This window comes from Salmo trutta, chromosome 1 (assembly GCF_901001165.1).
Source record: "Salmo trutta chromosome 1, fSalTru1.1, whole genome shotgun sequence".
Taxonomy (NCBI): Eukaryota; Metazoa; Chordata; class Actinopteri; order Salmoniformes; family Salmonidae; genus Salmo; species Salmo trutta.
The window spans coordinates 56,110,556-56,129,837 of NC_042957.1; the positions used below are offsets into that span (position 1 = coordinate 56,110,556).

Below are 19,282 nucleotides of genomic sequence, written 5' to 3' on the forward strand. Positions count from 1 at the left end.
GTTTAATGTCTCGGCCCACGCCACATATGAGAACGAGCTAGCTGAGAATCAGCAGCTTCCAATTAGGGTGGGTTGGAAGTAATGTGTCTGAATTCTCTCTGTGCAGCTGCTTGATTTTATGTTTTTTGGCCTGCAAATGAAATGCAGTGAGGTGTCTTCACTGACGCAGAGTCTGGTAATTTGCAACCGGCTGTGCCTTTTTCTCAGCTGTCAGGTAAATGCCACAGAAATTATTGAGTCTTCAAGTATCTTCAATCCACAACAATATCTTGCAAAATAACACCCATATCATTAGGTCCAGTAAACCAAACTCTTGAACAGCGTATAGGCTACTGTATTGTCAATTGACAGTTTTCCATTCTGAAGCAGTGTGTATTATTATTTGTTAGGATCAGCTTTCCTTTGCAGATGGTCCCTCAGTGGTGGACTTGCTATGGAGTGAAGGATTTCAGAGAAAGAAAAAGCCAGTGGATCACAATCCATCTCCCCCTGAGTCCCTTGGATGAGTCATCTGTGTGCGCAGCGCAGCGCAGGGTTAGGGTTATGTGAGGAGGAACGTGCTCTGGGGCGAAAATACAAACACTTGGTTCTCACTAGTGTAGAGCAACACCATCGCTCCCATCATGGGCCCTTGTCATGACAGTTGCACACGCATGTGGCAGAATGCTCTTTGTAATAGGTTAGATGTTAAAGCCCAAACCCCAGGCATTACATTTGCTTTGTGGTGACAGTTCAGTAACGCTCCTGTCACAGGAGGTTGGTGGCACCTTAACTGGGGAGGACCGGCTCGTGGTACTAACTGGAGCTGAATCAGTGGAATGGTATCAAATACATGGTTTCCATTTGCTCCGTTCCGGCCATTATTATGAGCCGTTCTCCCCTCAGCAGCCTCCACTGGCTCCTGTGTCTTTGTTTCCCATGCTCTCGACGCCCACCCATGTCTCTGAGATGTGAGCGTGGAAGAGAAGGAAAAAAAACGGCCTAATTATCACACTCACTTGATAACACAAAGCATTTGTTAGCGTAGTGATTCATAGAGATGAGAGTACAGAAAGCACAAGATTCAATTAGGGTAAAGATGTACATGATCTTGAAATAAATCAATTTAGCTCCTTATAACCAGCTTACAATATCCTTGCACAAGCTTTTACCTGGCTTGGTGGTAATACAGTCCAGATTTAAACAGTTATTTAATAATAATGGTTTAATAATAGAATAAACCTACATTACATATTATTATTCTACATAGAATAAACCTACATTACATATTATTATTCTACATAGAATAAACCTACATTACATATTATTATTCTACATAGAATAAACCTACATTACAACTCTTTAATTAGACAAGCACGCTAAACCAATACAATATTTACAACCAGAAGTTCTGACATTCTAAGCCACAAAACATAATAACAAGTAGCCTAATCACAATCAACTCCCATGGCCATTAGGATCATAAGTGTGAAAATACATGTTCAGTTTTCCACCCAGTTTGGATTAAACCGTTGTAGACAATTAAACAAACATACAGAGCATTGTGAATGAGCTGTTACATTGAGCAGACTGTGCTCATTGATAGGTGTCAGGTTAAAGAGTGTTTTGTAATAGAATAAGCAGCAGACAGTTGGTTTCAAGGCATATTATCTCATTCAAAGGGGAGAAATTCTGATCTCCATTATGCTTGGAAAGTTGTCCTTGATACTCTGAGATATTTGTCAAAGCCACGTTCACAGTACATGGTTTTCACTATCACACATTTATCTCTACTGTCACAAAAATGTACAAGTATCGCAAATTGCAAACAACAGAAATTCCCATCAGACCAATCAGCATAATAGAAGGTAACGGGGAACAAAAAAAGCAAAACATGGCATTTGAAACTGAAACAATATTACAATTGTGAAAGCAGAGAGCTGAATGTAATTCTGGTGACTTTCCAGGAATCAGACACAGCTAATAACAGGGTAGCTACCACAGTAAAGTAGCTAGTCCAGAGGGGAGATACCAAGGGGCCAAATGACAGAGAGGAGGATCTATTTTAGCTCCTTTTTTCACCTGGCATGGAAGCCAAGCAAGCAGTGGCCTTTAGCAAGGTTAAGCAGTGTCATAGTTAGCCGTGACCATGTAAAATGTCACCAAGAGACAGAGTGAGGTTTGCTAGTCATAGCTGTGTAGACAATGCCCATGGGAATGAAGTGTCAAGCTCTAATGCATTAAAGAGGGATAATTGCAGTCATAGCAACACATAATACTGTCTAATTACTTTAATTGGACAGGGTCTATTTGAATAAGATAATTGCCATTAACCTGGTGCTCAATGACTCTCCTGCTGCAGAGCTTTTAAACGTAGTCACTCACCGTGTCAAATCACACTACAGGTTTTACAGACAGCTTTCCTTATTTGTAATATACACCAACCATCCAAGGGTGGCCAGAAAGTCATTTCCAGGAGCTGACCCACATTTGCTACAGATAAAAAGATTGTATCAGAATGGAAACGTTCTGTTGTCATTTTCACTCTGTCCAAAGGATAGTACCTCTGTTTGTTAATTGAAACATGGTCACAGACCAGAAGACTTATTTTGACCATGGTGATGAAGAAGATATGTGTTGATTTATGGACTTGGCTGAGTCAAGTAGGCTATATATATATGTCATATATATAGCCTACTTGACTCAGTCATTTATATGACAGAATGTAAAAATGTGATGAAATCGAACGTTTCTTTTTGACCAAGTTACACTTCTCAAAATGCACTAAATTGGTGCAATGACCCAGCAATAGATTCATTGATGGGAACACAGTCCCAACCGTCACTGTACATATGTTTAGGGTTATAGTCGAAGTATGACAGCCCTGTCTGCCCGCTCAACACAAATAACCCCATCCAGAAACCAACAAAGTGTCTCTGTCTCTCCACAGGGCAGGGAGTCTACATGACAGAGCATGTGAAGCCGCAGCACTCCTTCAGAAGGGTGAGACCGGTTTTGGTGACGAAGGGAGTGGACGAAGTCTGCTGGGCTTTGGAGGTGACGTCTGGGAATAAAAGAGACATCATTATCATCCTCATCAGCACCATCAGCATTGTTAATGTTATCATATTTTAACTTGGTTCATTCAATGCGTCTTGGACTAACTGCACAAAAGGAAGCTTCATATTTGAACCTTGACTACACAGCACTATGGTAACACATTTGCACATACCTTTTTTCTTCGAGGTCTTTGGGAATTTAGACTGCAAGAAATCAGCCATTTCTTTGTCCTCCTCTCTCTCCCTGTTGAAGGAGATTTAGTGGTATGTGCACAGTTAACAAAGGGTAAAATCTTCCTATATCTTTCACAGCCACTGTTGCCATAAAACACAGTCATACATAAGCATGCACACACACACAGACACACACAGACAAAATAAACTAATAACAAACCAAACAACTGGATAGAGACAAAGAGGCATACACAAACACCTCCGACATTTGTTCACATGTGTGGATGGTGTGAATTCACTTTAACAATGTATCATTTTCTCTTCATGATTTTCTACTGTCAACATCACTTTACTGTAAATTATTAAGTATCTGCTTCCCACATACCACCCACCTTTCTGAGAGCTGTCAAAAGTGTCACTCAGACTTGTAGTCATAAGCAGGGATGCCTGACATGCAAGACAGCTAATTTAGCGCTGTAAACAAATGCAATGTGGAAGGGGCTTGCTTCCTCTGTGTGACTCACTGTCATTTACACTAAATATACACTGAGCAACACACAACGCTCAGCCTCTAGAGAGAATACAAGACTCTATAAACCACAGAAGTGAAAAATACCCTTTTAAATCCACCTCAACAGATCGATCGCGTGGGTTTAATTCACATTGACAGCGACATGGAAGAATGTTCCCCAACTGGCTCAGATACAGTATGGCTCAGAGGTGACAATGACTGAGTCACCAATATTAATAGTCACTAGATGCTACTTCGGCAACATGGATAGTTACGGTAGCCCTTGCCTTTAAGAACATGATGGCCCAACCCTCCTTGCCTTTAAGATCATGGCAGCACTCACCTGAGCCTCTCAAACTCCACGTCATCCACCAGGAAGTCCCTGGTCTCCACCAGCTTGTGGATCTGCTGCAGCAGTTCCTCCTCCCTCTGCCGGTCCTCATTGGATTTGTCTGTGTCTGGAGTCATACAGACAGTATAGTCATGGAGTGGTCATACAGCAGTCACAGACAGTTCATATAGTAGTCATAGATGTTAGGAATCATTAAGCATTCATACAGCTCCAGTTCAAGATTAAGCACCAGGCAAATTAAATTTAGGCTGATGGATCTGTAACCACTGTGCATGGTGTTCCTGTAATAATACTGAGAAAGTGGCGTGGATAGCATTACCACTGGATCTAACCTACCAAATGTGAGATAATTCAGAGGGGGCTGGGGCTGAAACATTGAAATGATAAGCTGAGATAATAAGGATGTTGTGCTCCAAATCTTTTGCTTGTCTGTCCTGCAAATATTTTATTATTGGCTTTCCTAGAGCACTACCTGGACCACAAGCCCTTTTGATGCAGATATTCCCTCATTTTCTGGCACAGCGAGTGTGTGTGCTCTCTATAATGTGAATTGAACACCTCACCTCACACAGAGAGAGTCACCTCACACAAAAAAGATGCCATCTAGAAACCAAAAGGGTTCTTTGGCTGTCCCCATAGGAGAACCCTTTGAAGAACCCTTTTTGGTTCCAAATAGAACCCTTTTGGTCACAGGTATAACCCTTTTGTGTTCCATGTAGAACCCTTTCCACAGAGGGTTCTACTTGGAAATCAAAACGGGAAACCTGGAACCAAAAAGGGTTCTCTTATTGGGACAGCCGAAGAACCTTTTTGGAACACTTTGTTCTAAGAGGGTATGGTAGCCTACCTGAAACAGACACTAGCTTCTGAAGTTCTTTTTTCAGCCGTGTGATTTCCTTGCAAAGCTGAATGTCATCCATCCTGAGGGGGAAAAAAATTAGGAATCTATTTCATTCTCAATCATAAACCACATTGATATACTTCAAAGGCAATCTATCTTCACAGCCGTTTAGTATGACCCAGGGGAAGAGAACCCAGGACTAGGTGAGAATCGGATCCTGTCACGTATCGACTGTCAGTACAGTGGCTGTTCTTCTCCCTGTACCACACTTAGTCTGACACTCAGGAATCAATCCTAATTGCTCTTATTGACAGAACAATTGAAACCCATACAGAATCCTTCAATACAGAGGATGGAGAGATTGTAGTCTTAAAAATACAATCATGCTGGCTCCAGTGTTGAGTGGTCTCTCTGAAGACACTGTGGCTTGCATGTATAACCCCACACTAGACTAGGGTTAACACTTAAGGACAGACAGACAGATCCTGCTGGGCAGTAATAAGGGTTGTGACATAGAGGACCTTCTGATGTGATCACCCTTCCCCTGGGACCACAATGTGCCAGACAACCCTGGAGTTGTCCTGTCTACTGAGGCATAACTTTCCTCAAGCTCTCAGCTTCTGCAATAACTCCTCTATTAGAACGTGGTCAATATAACGACAGCGAATTATAGCAATTAAAAAATAATTGCTGCCGAGTGAAAAAAATCTGACAGGCAGAGCTAGGAGACTGGGAGAGATTCTCTAGATGAGTGTAGAGATAATGACTTTTATTTAAAAATAACATTTTGTGACTCCACAAGTGATTCGAACACAGTACATTTAAATGGCCAAATACATAGTAGAATGTAACGCTATAGAATTTAAGCGATTTCCCATTTCAGCTTGGTAAACATAGACATGATAGCAATAACCATATTAGCCTATCCTACAGACAGAAACCACTTCAGTGGAAATGGCGAACTAAATTAGCTTTCTCCTCTTCTCAGGTGGACTGAAATGATTGTTGGCTGAGGGTTTATTAGCTGAATTACCTCGGATGCCACAGGGCCTCTGAGAATGAGTCACTCCCCATCTATCTGAGCTGCAGCTGCATCAGATCTCATTTCACTAATTGACTCAGGTAGGGAGGTTTAAGTAAACAATACTGGTCAGACACTGAGGCTCTGGATAACTGGGCTTTTCCATCAGACAATAAGAGGAAAATTAACTCCAAGATAAACATGCCCCCAAGCCCTTTAAGCACAGGAAATGTGTTATCATCTTCAAGCCACTTCATAGGAGTGACCAATACATTAGCTGCATCACAGCTTATTTGCATGGAAATTGTGTACGTGCTTTAATATGGATTCCCTTTGTATTGCCCTGTCATTGTGTCTGAAGCTGCATCCCGGCATTACACCTTCACAATAAAGCACCTTGTGGTGCCTACAGCATTAAAGAATACACGCTGAACTGCATACACCTAATGCACTGCATGCAAATGAGAGTTCTCATTTCATTCCATAAGTAAACCATGTCATGTTGTTCGTTTTTAATTTCACTTCCACCTAAGTAGATAAGGAAACAAGCTACTTTACACATCAGAAACCTAACAGTAATTACTTTTCCACATGAACAAAGGTATTATGCTATCACTGTTCAGTTTCTCTCTGTTAGAGCTGTGGTCAGCCTTGAAAAGACCTTGAGCTCTCCAGCAACTGGCGTCAATATGCTCCTGTCCCTGGAGATGAAAGACAAGGAATCACAGATACAGTAAGAAGTGAGAAAAGCTCTCTGTGCCGCTGTGCTCATCTACTTAACGGTGAGCGGAAGTGTGGTTGTTTACCAGGCCAATAGGGATTATTGTTAGTGTAGAGTAGGGTTAGTGTTCAGTAATCATACTGATTCTCACAGAAATCCCATAGGATGTTTTACTTCGATTAAAGGGTTTCTTATATGTAAGCTCCAACCCAGAAAGGTCTTGAGGAGGAACAGTGAGAATGTAGCCTACTGTACGCATCGGTGCACATCTCCCCAGCAACTGGACCTCCCCATACCCAGCATCATTATCTTTTCTCTGAGTCTCTCCCCTCTTTCCCCTGCACATGTCACAATAATGAAGAAGAAACATTACAGCCAAGGGGATCGGACAGAGAAGAGTATAAAACCCTTTGTTTTTAGAACTAAGTCCATGTGCAGTGATGAGACAAGTGTAGGAGCTGAGCTGGTAGACTAATAGGACAGCAGGCAAAGCGCTGCTGTCCTCTACACAGTATTCCCCTTCATGCACAATCGCTAGATGCTGTCATATGTGGAGCGTCACCAAGTCCGAGGGGATCACTGTGGAACTCTAATGAGCCCTGTGAAAACCTACTACAGTTCAACCACAACCCATTCCACAAGGAGCCAGGGCATGAATGTTATGTGTGAGACTGAAAAGGCCCAAAATGTGTATCCTGTTCTTCTACCTCATACTAGAGGGCTTTGATAAATCACCAAAAGATGTCAGAAACTGAGTGTTGGTGTGATTGGATAGTTATTTTAAAAAATGCTCACATGTATCTTAGTTCTGATTCCCTCCGTACTAGAACATCACGTATCCGCTCGATTCTGAAAAGCTCCCCTTCAATGTGATCTATTGTGATGGTGGAGTCCGCCATTGAGACAATGTCTTCCTCTGCTGGAAGAGAAACAAGAAAACAAAGATACACTGTATATAAAAAAGTATGTGGACACACCTTCAAATTAGTGGATTCGGATATTTCAGCCACACCCACTGCTGACAGGTGTATAAAATCGAGCACACAGCCATACAATCTCCATAGACAAACATTGGCAGTAGAATGGCCCATACTGAAGAGCTCAGTGACTTACAACGTGGCACCGTCATAGGGTGCCACTTTTCCAACAAGTCAGTTCGTCAAATTTCTGCCCAGCTAGAGCTGCTCCGGTCAACTATAAGTGCTGTTATTGTGAAGTGGAAACGTCTAGGAGCAACAACGCCTCAGCCGCGAAGTGGTAGGCCACACAGGCTCACAGAACAGGACCGGCGAGTGCTGAAGCTCATAATGCGCAAAAATCGTCTGTCCTCGGTTGCAGCACTCACTACCGAGTTCCAAACTGCCTCTGGAAGCAACGTCAGCACAATAACTGTTCGTTGGGATCTTCATGATATGGGGTTTCACGGCTGAGCAGCCGCACACAAGCCTAAGATCACCATGTGCAATGCCAAGCATCGGCTGGAGTGGTGTAAAGCTCGCTGCCATTGGACTCTGGAACAGTGGAAACGAGTTCTCTGAAGTGATGAATCACATTTCACCATCTGGCAGTCTGACGGACAAAACTGGGTTTGGCAGAATAATTGTCTGTGGCTGTTTTTCATGGTTCGGCTAAGCCCCTTAGTTCCAGTGAAGGGAAATCTTAATGCTACATTCTAGATGATTCTGTGCTTTCAAATGTATGGCAACAGTTTGGGGAAGGCCCTTTCCTGTTTCAGCACAAAGCGAGGTCCATACAGAAATGGTTTGTTGAGGTGTGGAAGAACTTGACTGGCCTACACAGAGCCCTGACCTCAACCCCATCAAACAGGCCTAATCGCCAAAAATCAGTGCCCGACCTCACTAATGCTCTTGTGGCTGAATGGAAGCAAGTCCCTGCAACAGTGTTCCAATATCTAGTCGAAAGCCTTCCCAGAAGAGTGGAGGCTGCTATAGCAACAAAGGGGGACCACCTCCATATTAATGAGATGAAATGGAATGAGATGTTCGACCAGCAGGTGTCCACATACTTTTGGTCATGTAGTGTATTAGCAAGTTATTCTCCTGCTAAATTGACATAGTACTGTGCATCAGCAGGAAAATGGGAACAGATGAGTGCTTATTCTGCTCGCGCCACCTATCCCAGCACAACATGATCGTGTCATAGAAGAGAGGCCAGAACAGAACTCCTGTCTTTTCAAGTTAAGTTTTATTTGTCACATGCACAAATACAGTGAAATGCTTAACTTGCCCTACCCAACAGTGAAGTATTCAATATCAAAATAGTATAACTAAGAAAAAACTAAAACAAAACATGAGAAAAAATAAATAAGCTATATACAGGGTCAGTGCCAGTACCAAATGTACAATGTACAGGGATACTGGAGTATTGAGGTAGATATGTACATGTAGGCAGAGATTATGAGAAAGTGACTGGTACCAGGATAAATAATAACAACAACAACAATAGTAAAAAGTATGGCAGCAACATAAGTGGTGGGTGGGTGGGTGTGTGCATGGTGGTGAGTGTGTCTTCAGCCTGCCTTAATTACAGCATGTGTGCAGCACGCTTCCTGGGTTTCCTCCCCCAGTGGGACAGCATGGAGGGAACGTGCCTTTCTGAGTGGCACACTGCCAGGCTGGGCAGAGACTCAGTGGTGCTGAGATTGGGATGGCATGACGGCAGCTCTCGCTAAACAGTTGAATTCAGGATATTGATACATGTCAGAGTTTCATGAACAATGAGAAATAATCTCAGACAATGAGAAAGAAGACTGAGAATCAGTGACAATTATAGTAGGAAAGAGATGCTGAACACCCATGAACTAGTGCATTTCTAGAATCTATAATGAACTGGTTAAGGTCATCAGTTGAGGAGACTCGTGCAGTCTCATTAACATTTCCTAATTTGGCAGTGGTGCCAGGAGGGGGCCGGTCTGTTTCATTGGTCATAGTCTGTGAAGCGCTGTGATTGGTATCCGTGAGGAGATCCTAGTTTCCCAAGATGATATGACACACTGAATATAATCATCTCCATTATAGTCATCTCAACCTGCAATGGCTTAAAACTGTCAAACACTATACATATGTAAACTATGCATAACTAACTGGTGCATGAACGTATATTGGGCAACTACAACAATAAATCATTTGGAATTAGGACTAGTTTACAATAAGTGATAATCATGTAGACACCTCTTCATTTGGTCTAGACATGTTCCATCCTACAACAGACGATGGGTTGGAGAACTGGAATAAACCCTCCATTGCTCAGTGTAACGCTCTACAGACTTGTGTTACACTGGCTGGGGATGAGGGGAAGAATTGAACATGATGGTGAGGGGGATTTGAGGCAGCTTGATGATGACAAATGACTCGGATCTCAGTTTTGGATTAAAGGCTGAGATGTCCTTCTTTAGTCTATTGTTACAGAGGGGCTTTTCTGATCCAATGCTATTGTGTTCTTAGTTAACATTAGTTTAATGAGGCAACTCAAGACACCTCCCATAGTGAACTGCCCTGAAGAGTCAACTCCCTCTGACCTCCAGACGCCCAGGTAGACTCCTCACCACTACGTAATCCTACAGCCCACTGAAAGCCCAGGTACACTCCTCACCACTACGTAATCCTACAGCCCACTGAAAGCCCAGGTAGACTCCTCACCACTACGTAATCCTGCAGCCCAGAAAGCCCAGGTAGACTCCTCACCACTACGTAATCCTGCAGCCCAGAAAGCCCAGGTAGACTCCTCACCACTATGTAATCCTGCAGCCCAGAAAGCCCAGGTAGACTCCTCACCACTACGTAATCCTGCAGCCCAGAAAGCCCAGGTAGACTCCTCACCACTACGTAATCCTGCAGCCCAGAAAGCCCAGGTAGACTCCTCACCACTACGTAATCCTGCAGCCCAATGAAAGCCCAGGTAGACTCCTCACCACTATGTCATCCTGCAGCCCAGAAAGCCCAGGTAGACTCCTCACCACTACGTAATCCTGCAGCCCAGAAAGCCCAGGTAGACTCCTCACCACTATGTAATCCTGCAGCCCACTGAAAGCCCAGGTAGACTCCTCACCACTATGTCATCCTGCAGCCCAGAAAGCCCAGGTAGACTCCTCACCACTATGTCATCCTGCAGCCCAGAAAGCCCAGGTAGACTCCTCACCACTACGTAATCCTGCAGCCCAGAAAGCCCAGGTACTCCTCACCACTATGTAATCCTGCAGCCCAGAAAGCCCAGGTAGACTCCTCACCACTATGTCATCCTGCAGCCCAGAAAGCCCAGGTAGACTCCTCACCACTATGTCATCCTGCAGCCCAGAAAGCCCAGGTAGACTCCTCACCACTATGTAATCCTGCAGCCCAGAAAGCCCAGGTAGACTCCTCACCACTATGTCATCCTGCAGCCCAGAAAGCCCAGGTAGACTCCTCACCACTATGTAATCCTGCAGCCCACTGAAAGCCCAGGTAGACTCCTCACCACTATGTAATCCTGCAGCCCACTGAAAGCCCAGTAACGCATCACTGCTGTTCATCCTGCAGCCTCCTCACACACCAGCTATGACTCCTCCAACAGTGCTGCAATTGGCTCTTAATTACTTCACCTTGTCAGAAAAGACAACATTAGGTGAAAACAGAGGCCAAATCACCAGGGATAACAAGGCTAATGCCATTAAACACACACATCATCATTTACGTTTTAGCAGCTCCTGATAGTTTTTTTTCAATGGATCTTCACTAATTACGCATTTGGAAGAAATCCTCAGTTCAAGCTTGACGTCTGTGTTTTGATCGTGGGTTGCCTGCTGTGTATGCCTTTCCCCGAAGGCAATATTCTGCCCCTATTGTGAAAATTGCTCCTCACAATTGGATTTCAAAATGTCATTTTGGATTACCAGAGCTTTACCAGGGCTCTGTGTGTGGCTGGCTACACTCCGTTCCTGTTCGCCTTTTTAGAGACTCATCACTGTCTCTTCCTGTGTCACCTGTGAAGAGTCACAGCTAGAGGCGAAGGTGAGTCATATCCTCACACGGTACCTGTACAGACAGAGTAACACAATGAGTAAGGACAGCAGTGTCACGTCTTCTTTTAGGATACCAGTCCACACTACTGAGCCCCTCTGCATACCAAAAACACTAAGAGGAAGTAAAAAAAAAATACTTCCTCAACCTCAGTTCAAACACCCTCGATTTCCATCATTTTGCCTACTAATTCAAAGCAAAGTCGCTCTTTAGGTCGCCTTGCCGCCCCCAGTCTTCAGATGTCATTTTAAAGTGTACTCCCCTGCCTTCTGCACGCTCTGTTCTATGCCTTGTTGCACCAAGTTCTTTTCAGAAAATTATTCTCACTCTCAGACCGATCTATCTTTCGTCACGAGTCTTCCCGTTATGGCTTTTACTCCTAAATGCAGTAACATTATCCATGGTCTATGTTCATGAAATGATTCTACCAGTACAGAAGAAGAAAACAGACATTACACAAGGATATCAGATCACTACTCCATTCCACTCACCAATGAGTGTCCTTAACCCAGTCAAGTGTTCATTTTATGATCAGCACATTGACCAGAGTAACATTTTGAGCCTTATAGCCATGAAGAATATGACAACACGTTCATCTAATCTGAATTACTGCAAGTATTCAATGTATAGATGGAGCTCAGTTTGAGTATCATATAATCTTCATAAAGTCTCCAACTCACAAAACATATTGGATTTTTGTAAAGAAAATAGACTTAAACGCTAAGATTTCAGCACCACGTTATATCAAACTCAATTTATCCTCATGCAAAACAAACTCACAGTAGAATAGATTAAAAAAAGGCAGCCCGCATATATACAACTTTCCATGCTATGTACTGTATATAATTAAGCATTTTACAAAGGCTCACCCTTCTTATCGGCTTTTCCATCCAATTTGCTTCGTTCCAAAGACCCATATTGTTTGGGGGATTTTCGCTCTTCTTCCATTTCTTCGGTTTGAACGACTTCAGGCTTGATAATGATAAATCAGTAGCAGATAGATACCCTTAGCCTACTTTAGCCTATTTGAAAATGTAATTACACAGCGCAGCCTATTTATTTACGTGGCCATAACGTAACACCATCACCACGTGGAGAATACATGTTGAACGTCGGCTGTGTATTTGCAGAAGACAGTGTGATTTCAGCACCACGGATACAGCTCGAGTCAAATGACTGAAGTATAACGTGAAGCGCCACCTTGTGACTTGCAAAGGTAAGGTTATGGAGGGGATCAATATTCCCCCACAGCAACAAAATAACATTCACATGTGATATCAGCTTCCACCATTCATTTTCCATGCCTGATTGAGTTTATGCTGGAGCTGACATGATTTCATCCTGCAGGGCCCTTGAGGACTGACTGGCGAGGAGGGAGCAGATGGTGCTGCTGTATAGGAAGCATCATCCATGTTCACTGAATGGGGCTGTCAGCCAGCTCTGTCTGGTCTGGAGAGACTGGGCTGGCCGCAGGTACTGCCTCTGGCCAGTAGGTGGAAGCACTCCAAGCCCAGGGCAGCGTCACGTACCCTATAAGCTGATCCAGCAGCTGTGTACACACAGGGACTTCAGACTAAAGTCATCAGTAGAGAGCAGTATCCTATAGGTCTACAGTACACAGACAGATACAAATATAAAAGAGTTCAGACAATTTCATGAGGTGACAATTCCCCCCCCCCCCCCCACAAAAATTATTTTTTTTATCTCTGGCTGATAAGGTCAGGATAGTGAGTAAGTCAACAGTATGAGGTGGACGTGAACAGAAGGACCACAGTCTGGGACCGACTGGTACTGTTGGAAAACAAATATTTTACTTATGGCGCCTGCTCAGGCTGACAGCTCCTTATCACTCAACTGACTGTTCTCCAGTCATGAGTCATGACAGACAAGGCCAAATACAAAGATTCAAGAGGAGATCCACATACTGCTGACCTTTGCTTTGTTACATTAAGAGGCGTATTGATATTGACACAAGAGGCATTGGGTTTCCTGCTTGTGTTGTTTAAAAACACTACAAGACATTTTCTGATGTTTGACACTATGCTGTTATGCGGTATTGACATATACTGTCCACTGCATTGACTTACAATGTATCAATAAACAGACTATAAACATTAGATAAACAAAAGGTATTGTAATGGCAGTCATCAATATTTGAGAATGTCTTCAAGGCACAATAATACTAATCTTTTTATTGATATACTACTAGTCATTGGACATGTATATCAACCACTGTGTGTAATGTATTGTTATATCCACTCCAAGCATTGTAAATTACACAAAGGTTTCAGGGAGAGGTGCTAAACTATATTAGTGTCTCTGGCTGATATGCTGAAATAACAGTCAGGTCAAAATGGGCACCTGTGGCAAGTTTGGCAAACATCCTTTGAAATACAGGTTTAGCAAACACCATCTAACCTACAAGTTCAGCAACCAACCACAGATAGCTTCTAATACTTCCCCCACACAAGAGGCACTTCATGTTTAGTTAGGAAACTGACCCAAGGGGTGAGTTCTACTACAGTTGAACAAAACAACATTTTCACAGTGGACTCAAGAGAGTAAGTATCTTTGTCATGTGAGAGCAGGCTAAACCACACATACAGGATGAGTCTGTTAGTCCAGGGTTTTGTCTCGCCCAAAGACCACACCTGCACTCAAGAGGCCTTATGTTACAGACAGTAAAGCTGCCTAACGTGGACTGTAGTAACACTCATAAGCACTCGCACAGTCACCTGCCCACACCTAATTCTTCTCCGTTATTTGCTATCCAGAGTTTCTTGATAGCTTATGCAAATGACAGTTTATCATCACTCTGCATTCACAGTGGATCAACCTCCAGTGCAATAGTGAGGCTTGCTGTCCACGTGTTTAGTTTAACTGAAGAATGCTAAATGCCTTCTGGGCAGGTGGGGAATGCTAGAGCATTAGCACTAAATGAATAAAGCTGCAGTAAAGATAATTAAAAAGCAATACTGGGTTTTCAATTAAACCAGCCAGGGACAGATTCACTTAGCAGTTTGTGGAGCAGCAAGAAGGCAGACTAAATGAAGAGTGACATGTCTGTAAGTGGTGGTGGAATCGTCCAGGAGCAGAATTGATAATGTCATCCTTCCATTATGTTGCATATTGTTCCTTAGGTCTAATGATTTAACCTCCTGCCCATGTTATTATTGCTCGTCATCCTCCAGGACTTTCTCCAGCCAGTCTGTCTCCTGCTCCGACTCTGATTCACTCACTTCACTGGTGTCAGCAGCGAGGAGGCGGGAGTAGTTGATCCTGCGTTGGCGTGGGGCTTTCCACTGGAGCAGGGGCAGAAACAGGCACCACAGGAGCAGCATCACCGCTACCCCTCTGAATAGCACAGATACCCCAAACCTGTGGACAACAAACCCCCCGGCCATGCTGCCCAGCCCTGCCCCCAGGTCCAGAGAGAGGGCCTGGTAGACCCTCCTCACGCTCCTCTGCGTGCCTGGCGTGACCACGTCCTCACACTGCACCTGCACTGCCCACCAGAGGGCGCCACTGCTGAAGCAGCTCAGCACCTGGACAGGTATTGCAGCCCATGGGCCCCACAGGAAGGAGTAGTAGAGGCACTGCAGGGCCAGGCAGGCCGTCCCCACCAGCAGCACCCTGCCTGGGCTCAGGAGCTTCGACACCCGGCCACTCAGCAGAGGGAAGGCGGCCCGGGAGAGCAACGCTACGGCTAAAGAGAGGCCCATGTGCAGCTCGCTGCTCCCATGGTCCTGCATCTGCCACAGCAGGAAGTCATCCACCGCAGACCCCGCCAGCCCCATTAGGAAGGCAGTGGCAGCACACAGCAGGGCACGTAGGTCCCCTCGCACCAGCTGTAAAGCTTTGAAGAGCCCAGTGGAGCGACTACGCTTCTTGTTTAGGTAGAGGGGCAGGAAGGCCACCACAGGCACGGACAGGGTTGTCACAGATACATAGGAGAAGAAGTGGACAGCTCCCCTGGGTGTGTGTGAGCCAATGAGGCAGTCCAGGTGGCTCACCAGCAGTCCTGCACCACTCACCCCACACACTGCCCCAAGCAGCCCCCACACTCCTGTGCTACTATAGCGATCAGAGGCATCCACAAAATCCAAATACTCATACAGCCCATCGTCCACGGTCCATTCCAGAGGGGCGGCCATCAGCTCCCATATCGACACCACGATGAGGAGCATGAAGAAGAGCTGGTGTTGGACGTCCATAACTTTGAGGCTGCCCAGGAACTCTAAGCTGGCCTCATCCTTCTCCCTCTGCTGCTGCCTCTCCTTTTCTACTGACCTGCTAACCCTCCTCACTGTGGGTAAAGTGTTGGAGGCACCGTGGTGGGACTCTAAGCCATTTCTCTTCCCTCCTTTACTGTGGTTGGCCACAGATACATTCACTTGTGACCATTGAGAAGTCACATTGTTGGAATGTTGCAGCTGGAGTGTAGTCACATTGTTGGAATGTTGCAGCTGGAGTGTGTAGGTTGTGGCTTTGCTCATTGAAACAGCAGAAGACACAGTGTAACTGGTTGTCTCCGTAGGTGAAGATTCATGTGTTGCTGACTGGGACACAATGGTAGTGTGGGTGGTAGGCATTACACTGCCAACAACACGCACATAGTCACTCAGCTCTTCAGTGGAGCTCACACTGAGGTGAGAGATGTTGCAGTGACTGGTCAGCGTCTCGACGCCTGTGGATGGGATGAGCAGGAGGACGAGGGCTGCCCCTGCTGAACAGACCAGAGACCCTGTAATCACTGCCCTCTTCTTGTTGTAGTGTTTGGACAGAAAGCTGGTCAGAGGGCTCCAGACCAGGGAGATGAGATGCTTGGTGCTCATGAGAAGGCCCGTCATGGAGGGAGTGAGGCCCAGGTATCTGAGGTACAGGGTGAGGAAGGGGAGGATGCAGGCTCTGGCACAAGAATACAGGAAGTGGAAGGTGCTGGCGAGGGCTAGAGCACCCTTAATGTTGATCTGCTCGTTCCTCTTCATGGCTGCCAGCCAAGTGAACTTGCTGTCTCGCAGACTATCTTCATACAGAGCACACACTGTGAATAAATACAAATAATATGTATAGAAATCCTTATAAACATATTCCAAACAGTAGCTAACATGTACATTTACTATTTGGTTAATGTTTGAATACCTGGTAAATAATGCAATATAGCTTAAAATCAAGAATAGGTACATAGCAATCATATTTAACATTAAGGCTGTAATCATATTTGTTTTTATTTAACTAACGAATGCCTATATTCGAAGAATTACTGAAATCACTGAAAATAAAGATATAATGGGCCATATGCCCCTAATCAAACCTTCAATAAAAAACTAAGCTAATTCAATAGTCAAAAACAACCACTAACATCAGTAGGCTACAATGGTTTACCGTCAAAACGATGAATCAAATGTTCAGCGCAGCTGGTGTCAGAGGCTAGTCAATGCACCTGTTTCAACCGAAGCACGTTATCTTTTACAGTAAACTGTTTTACACAATTTATGGTTTTTGAAAGTGCTTTAATTAACGTATGGTTATTCTTTGTGCTCGGTCATTTTGTCTCGGACTTTTTACGTCTCTTACATGGTTCTTGACAGTTGTCACAAGCGCATACCATCTGATATCACTTCTCCGTAGTTGAAAAAGCAGTTGTCGTACACCTGCAGACGCATTAAGCTGTTTGTCTGCAGCGCCCTCAGGGCGTGAGGATGACAACTACGCGAGACAGGTCAAATAAAAATAAACAGCTCAGGTAGTGCGTTTGTCCAGCGCTACATGATTAAATGAACTCATAGTTTATTAATACAAAATATCCACACAGTCAAAACTATGTTATTCATTGTAAACATTTTAATCGGGTAAGATGTAAGAAGTAACTTCCTCTGTGTTTACTAACACAGTGCCTTCCTTTAATAGCATAGTGTAAACAGAACATTTATTGCAAACAAGCACTGTAGAAAGTAATCCAAATGAAGTACATTCAACACATCAACAATTCACTGTCCATCAGGAATTTGCAAGGAAATATACAACTGATAAACATGTCTTTATACAGTCAGTATGCTGTGTTACAGAAAATTACAAAAGTTAGTTGTGTTTCAAGAATATCTCTGCACTTTTTAGACAGGAGTGACAGCTCTAAAACATGTACTGTACCTGTTGAACCCCACCCACACTACTAGGCATTGGCATCGATTAAGCTGAACCACAGTGCACCTGTCTATGGCCCATGACGTGAATGGGAATGAGCGCAATTCTCAAATTGAACAGTAATCTGCTCCGTCATGTTGTCTACTAGGCACATGTTGCATCACTCAGAAACAAACAACCAGGGTGTTTACAAACACTACAGGAACAAGATCATCCACATGTATTGATCACATTTTTACTAATACTGTAGAACTTTGTTCTAAACCTGTATCTGTACCCATTGGATGCAGTGATCACAATATAGTGGGTATATCCAGGAAAGCCAAAGTTCCAAAACCTGGGCCTAAAATAGTGTATAAGAGATCATACAAAATATTTTACTGTGACTTTAATGTGGATGATGTAAAATATATTTTTTGGTCTTATGTGATTAATGACGCTGCACTTGATGAATTTATGAAATTGCTTCTTCCAATTATTGATAAACATGTGCCTGTTAATGTAACGCCCTGGCCATGGAGAGGGGTTTTTGTTCTTTATTTTGGCTAGGCCAGGGTGTTACATTGGGTGGGCGTTCTATGTTCATTTTTCTATGTTTTTGTATTTCTTTGTTTTGGGCCGTGTGTGTGGCTCCCAATCAGGCACAGCTGTAGTTCGTTGTTGCTGATTGGGAGTCACACATAAGTAGCCTGGTTTTCCTTTGGGTTTTTGTGGGTGATCGTTTCTGTTTAGTGCTTTCTGTTTCGTTGTTAGTACCTGACAGAACTGTCGGCTTTTATTTTGTCAAGTGTTCTCTCTTTGTATTAAAATTCATTCAAGATGAACACATCCTCCGCTGCACCTTGGTCTTTCTCTAACGACAGCCGTTACAGTTACTTAAGAAACTGACTGTTAGAACTGTTAAGGCTCCATGGATTGATGAAGAATTGAAAAAACTGTATGGTTGAAAGAGATGAGGAAAAAGGAGTGGCTAATAAGTCTGGCTGCACATCTGACTTACTGCAAACTGAGAAATGATGTGACTAAACGCATCAAAAAGAAGAAGAAATTGTATTATGAAGCCAAGATCAATGATATAAAACATTTTGGAAGACTTTAAATGCAATTATGGGCAGAAAGACAAATTCAACTCCATTTTTCATTGAATCAGATGACTTATTCAGCACAAAACCATTCAATGTTGGCAATTATTTTAATGATTACTTCATTGGCTAAGTGGGCAAACTTAGGCAGGAAATGCCAACAATGAACAGTGAGCCATCATATTCATGCATAAAAAAGAAAAAAAGAATGAAAGAAAAGCATTGTAAGTTTGAATTTTGTAAAGTTAGTGTGGGACAGGTGGAAAGATTATTGTTACCGATCAATAATGACAAACTTCCTGGTAATGACAACTTAGATGGAAAGCTACTGAGGATAGTAGCTGACTCTATAGCCACTCCAATCTTTCATCTCTTTAATCTGA

General features: G+C 43.7%; 2 protein-coding genes across 3 annotated transcripts; both read right to left on the bottom strand.

Moving 5' to 3' along the window:
- Window positions 1–1,324: 1,324 nt before the first annotated feature.
- Window positions 1,325–12,953, bottom strand: LOC115201719 (uncharacterized protein C16orf45 homolog). Of its 2 annotated transcripts, none has more exons than XM_029765576.1 (6): window positions 12,543–12,953; window positions 7,454–7,574; window positions 4,923–4,996; window positions 4,067–4,181; window positions 3,212–3,282; window positions 1,325–3,043 (listed from the first exon to the last, which is right to left on the bottom strand). In XM_029765576.1, the coding sequence occupies exons 1-6, from the start codon at window positions 12,619–12,621 to the stop codon at window positions 2,940–2,942; spliced, it is 564 nt and encodes a 187-aa protein (XP_029621436.1). In that variant the 5' UTR covers window positions 12,622–12,953; the 3' UTR covers window positions 1,325–2,939. The 2 variants fall into 2 exon arrangements, with proteins under 2 accessions (XP_029621436.1, XP_029621426.1); XM_029765566.1 differs by having other exon boundaries at window positions 7,454–7,577; window positions 12,543–12,950.
- A 1,522-nt stretch (window positions 12,954–14,475) lies between these two features.
- On the bottom strand, window positions 14,476–17,165 carry LOC115201730 (major facilitator superfamily domain-containing protein 6-like). Its single transcript, XM_029765588.1, has 2 exons — window positions 17,059–17,165; window positions 14,476–16,717 (listed from the first exon to the last, which is right to left on the bottom strand). Exon 2 carries the CDS (start codon window positions 16,659–16,661, stop codon window positions 14,844–14,846), a length of 1,818 nt encoding a protein of 605 aa, XP_029621448.1. The 5' UTR covers window positions 16,662–16,717; window positions 17,059–17,165; the 3' UTR covers window positions 14,476–14,843.
- Between the last annotated feature and the right edge of the window lie 2,117 nt (window positions 17,166–19,282).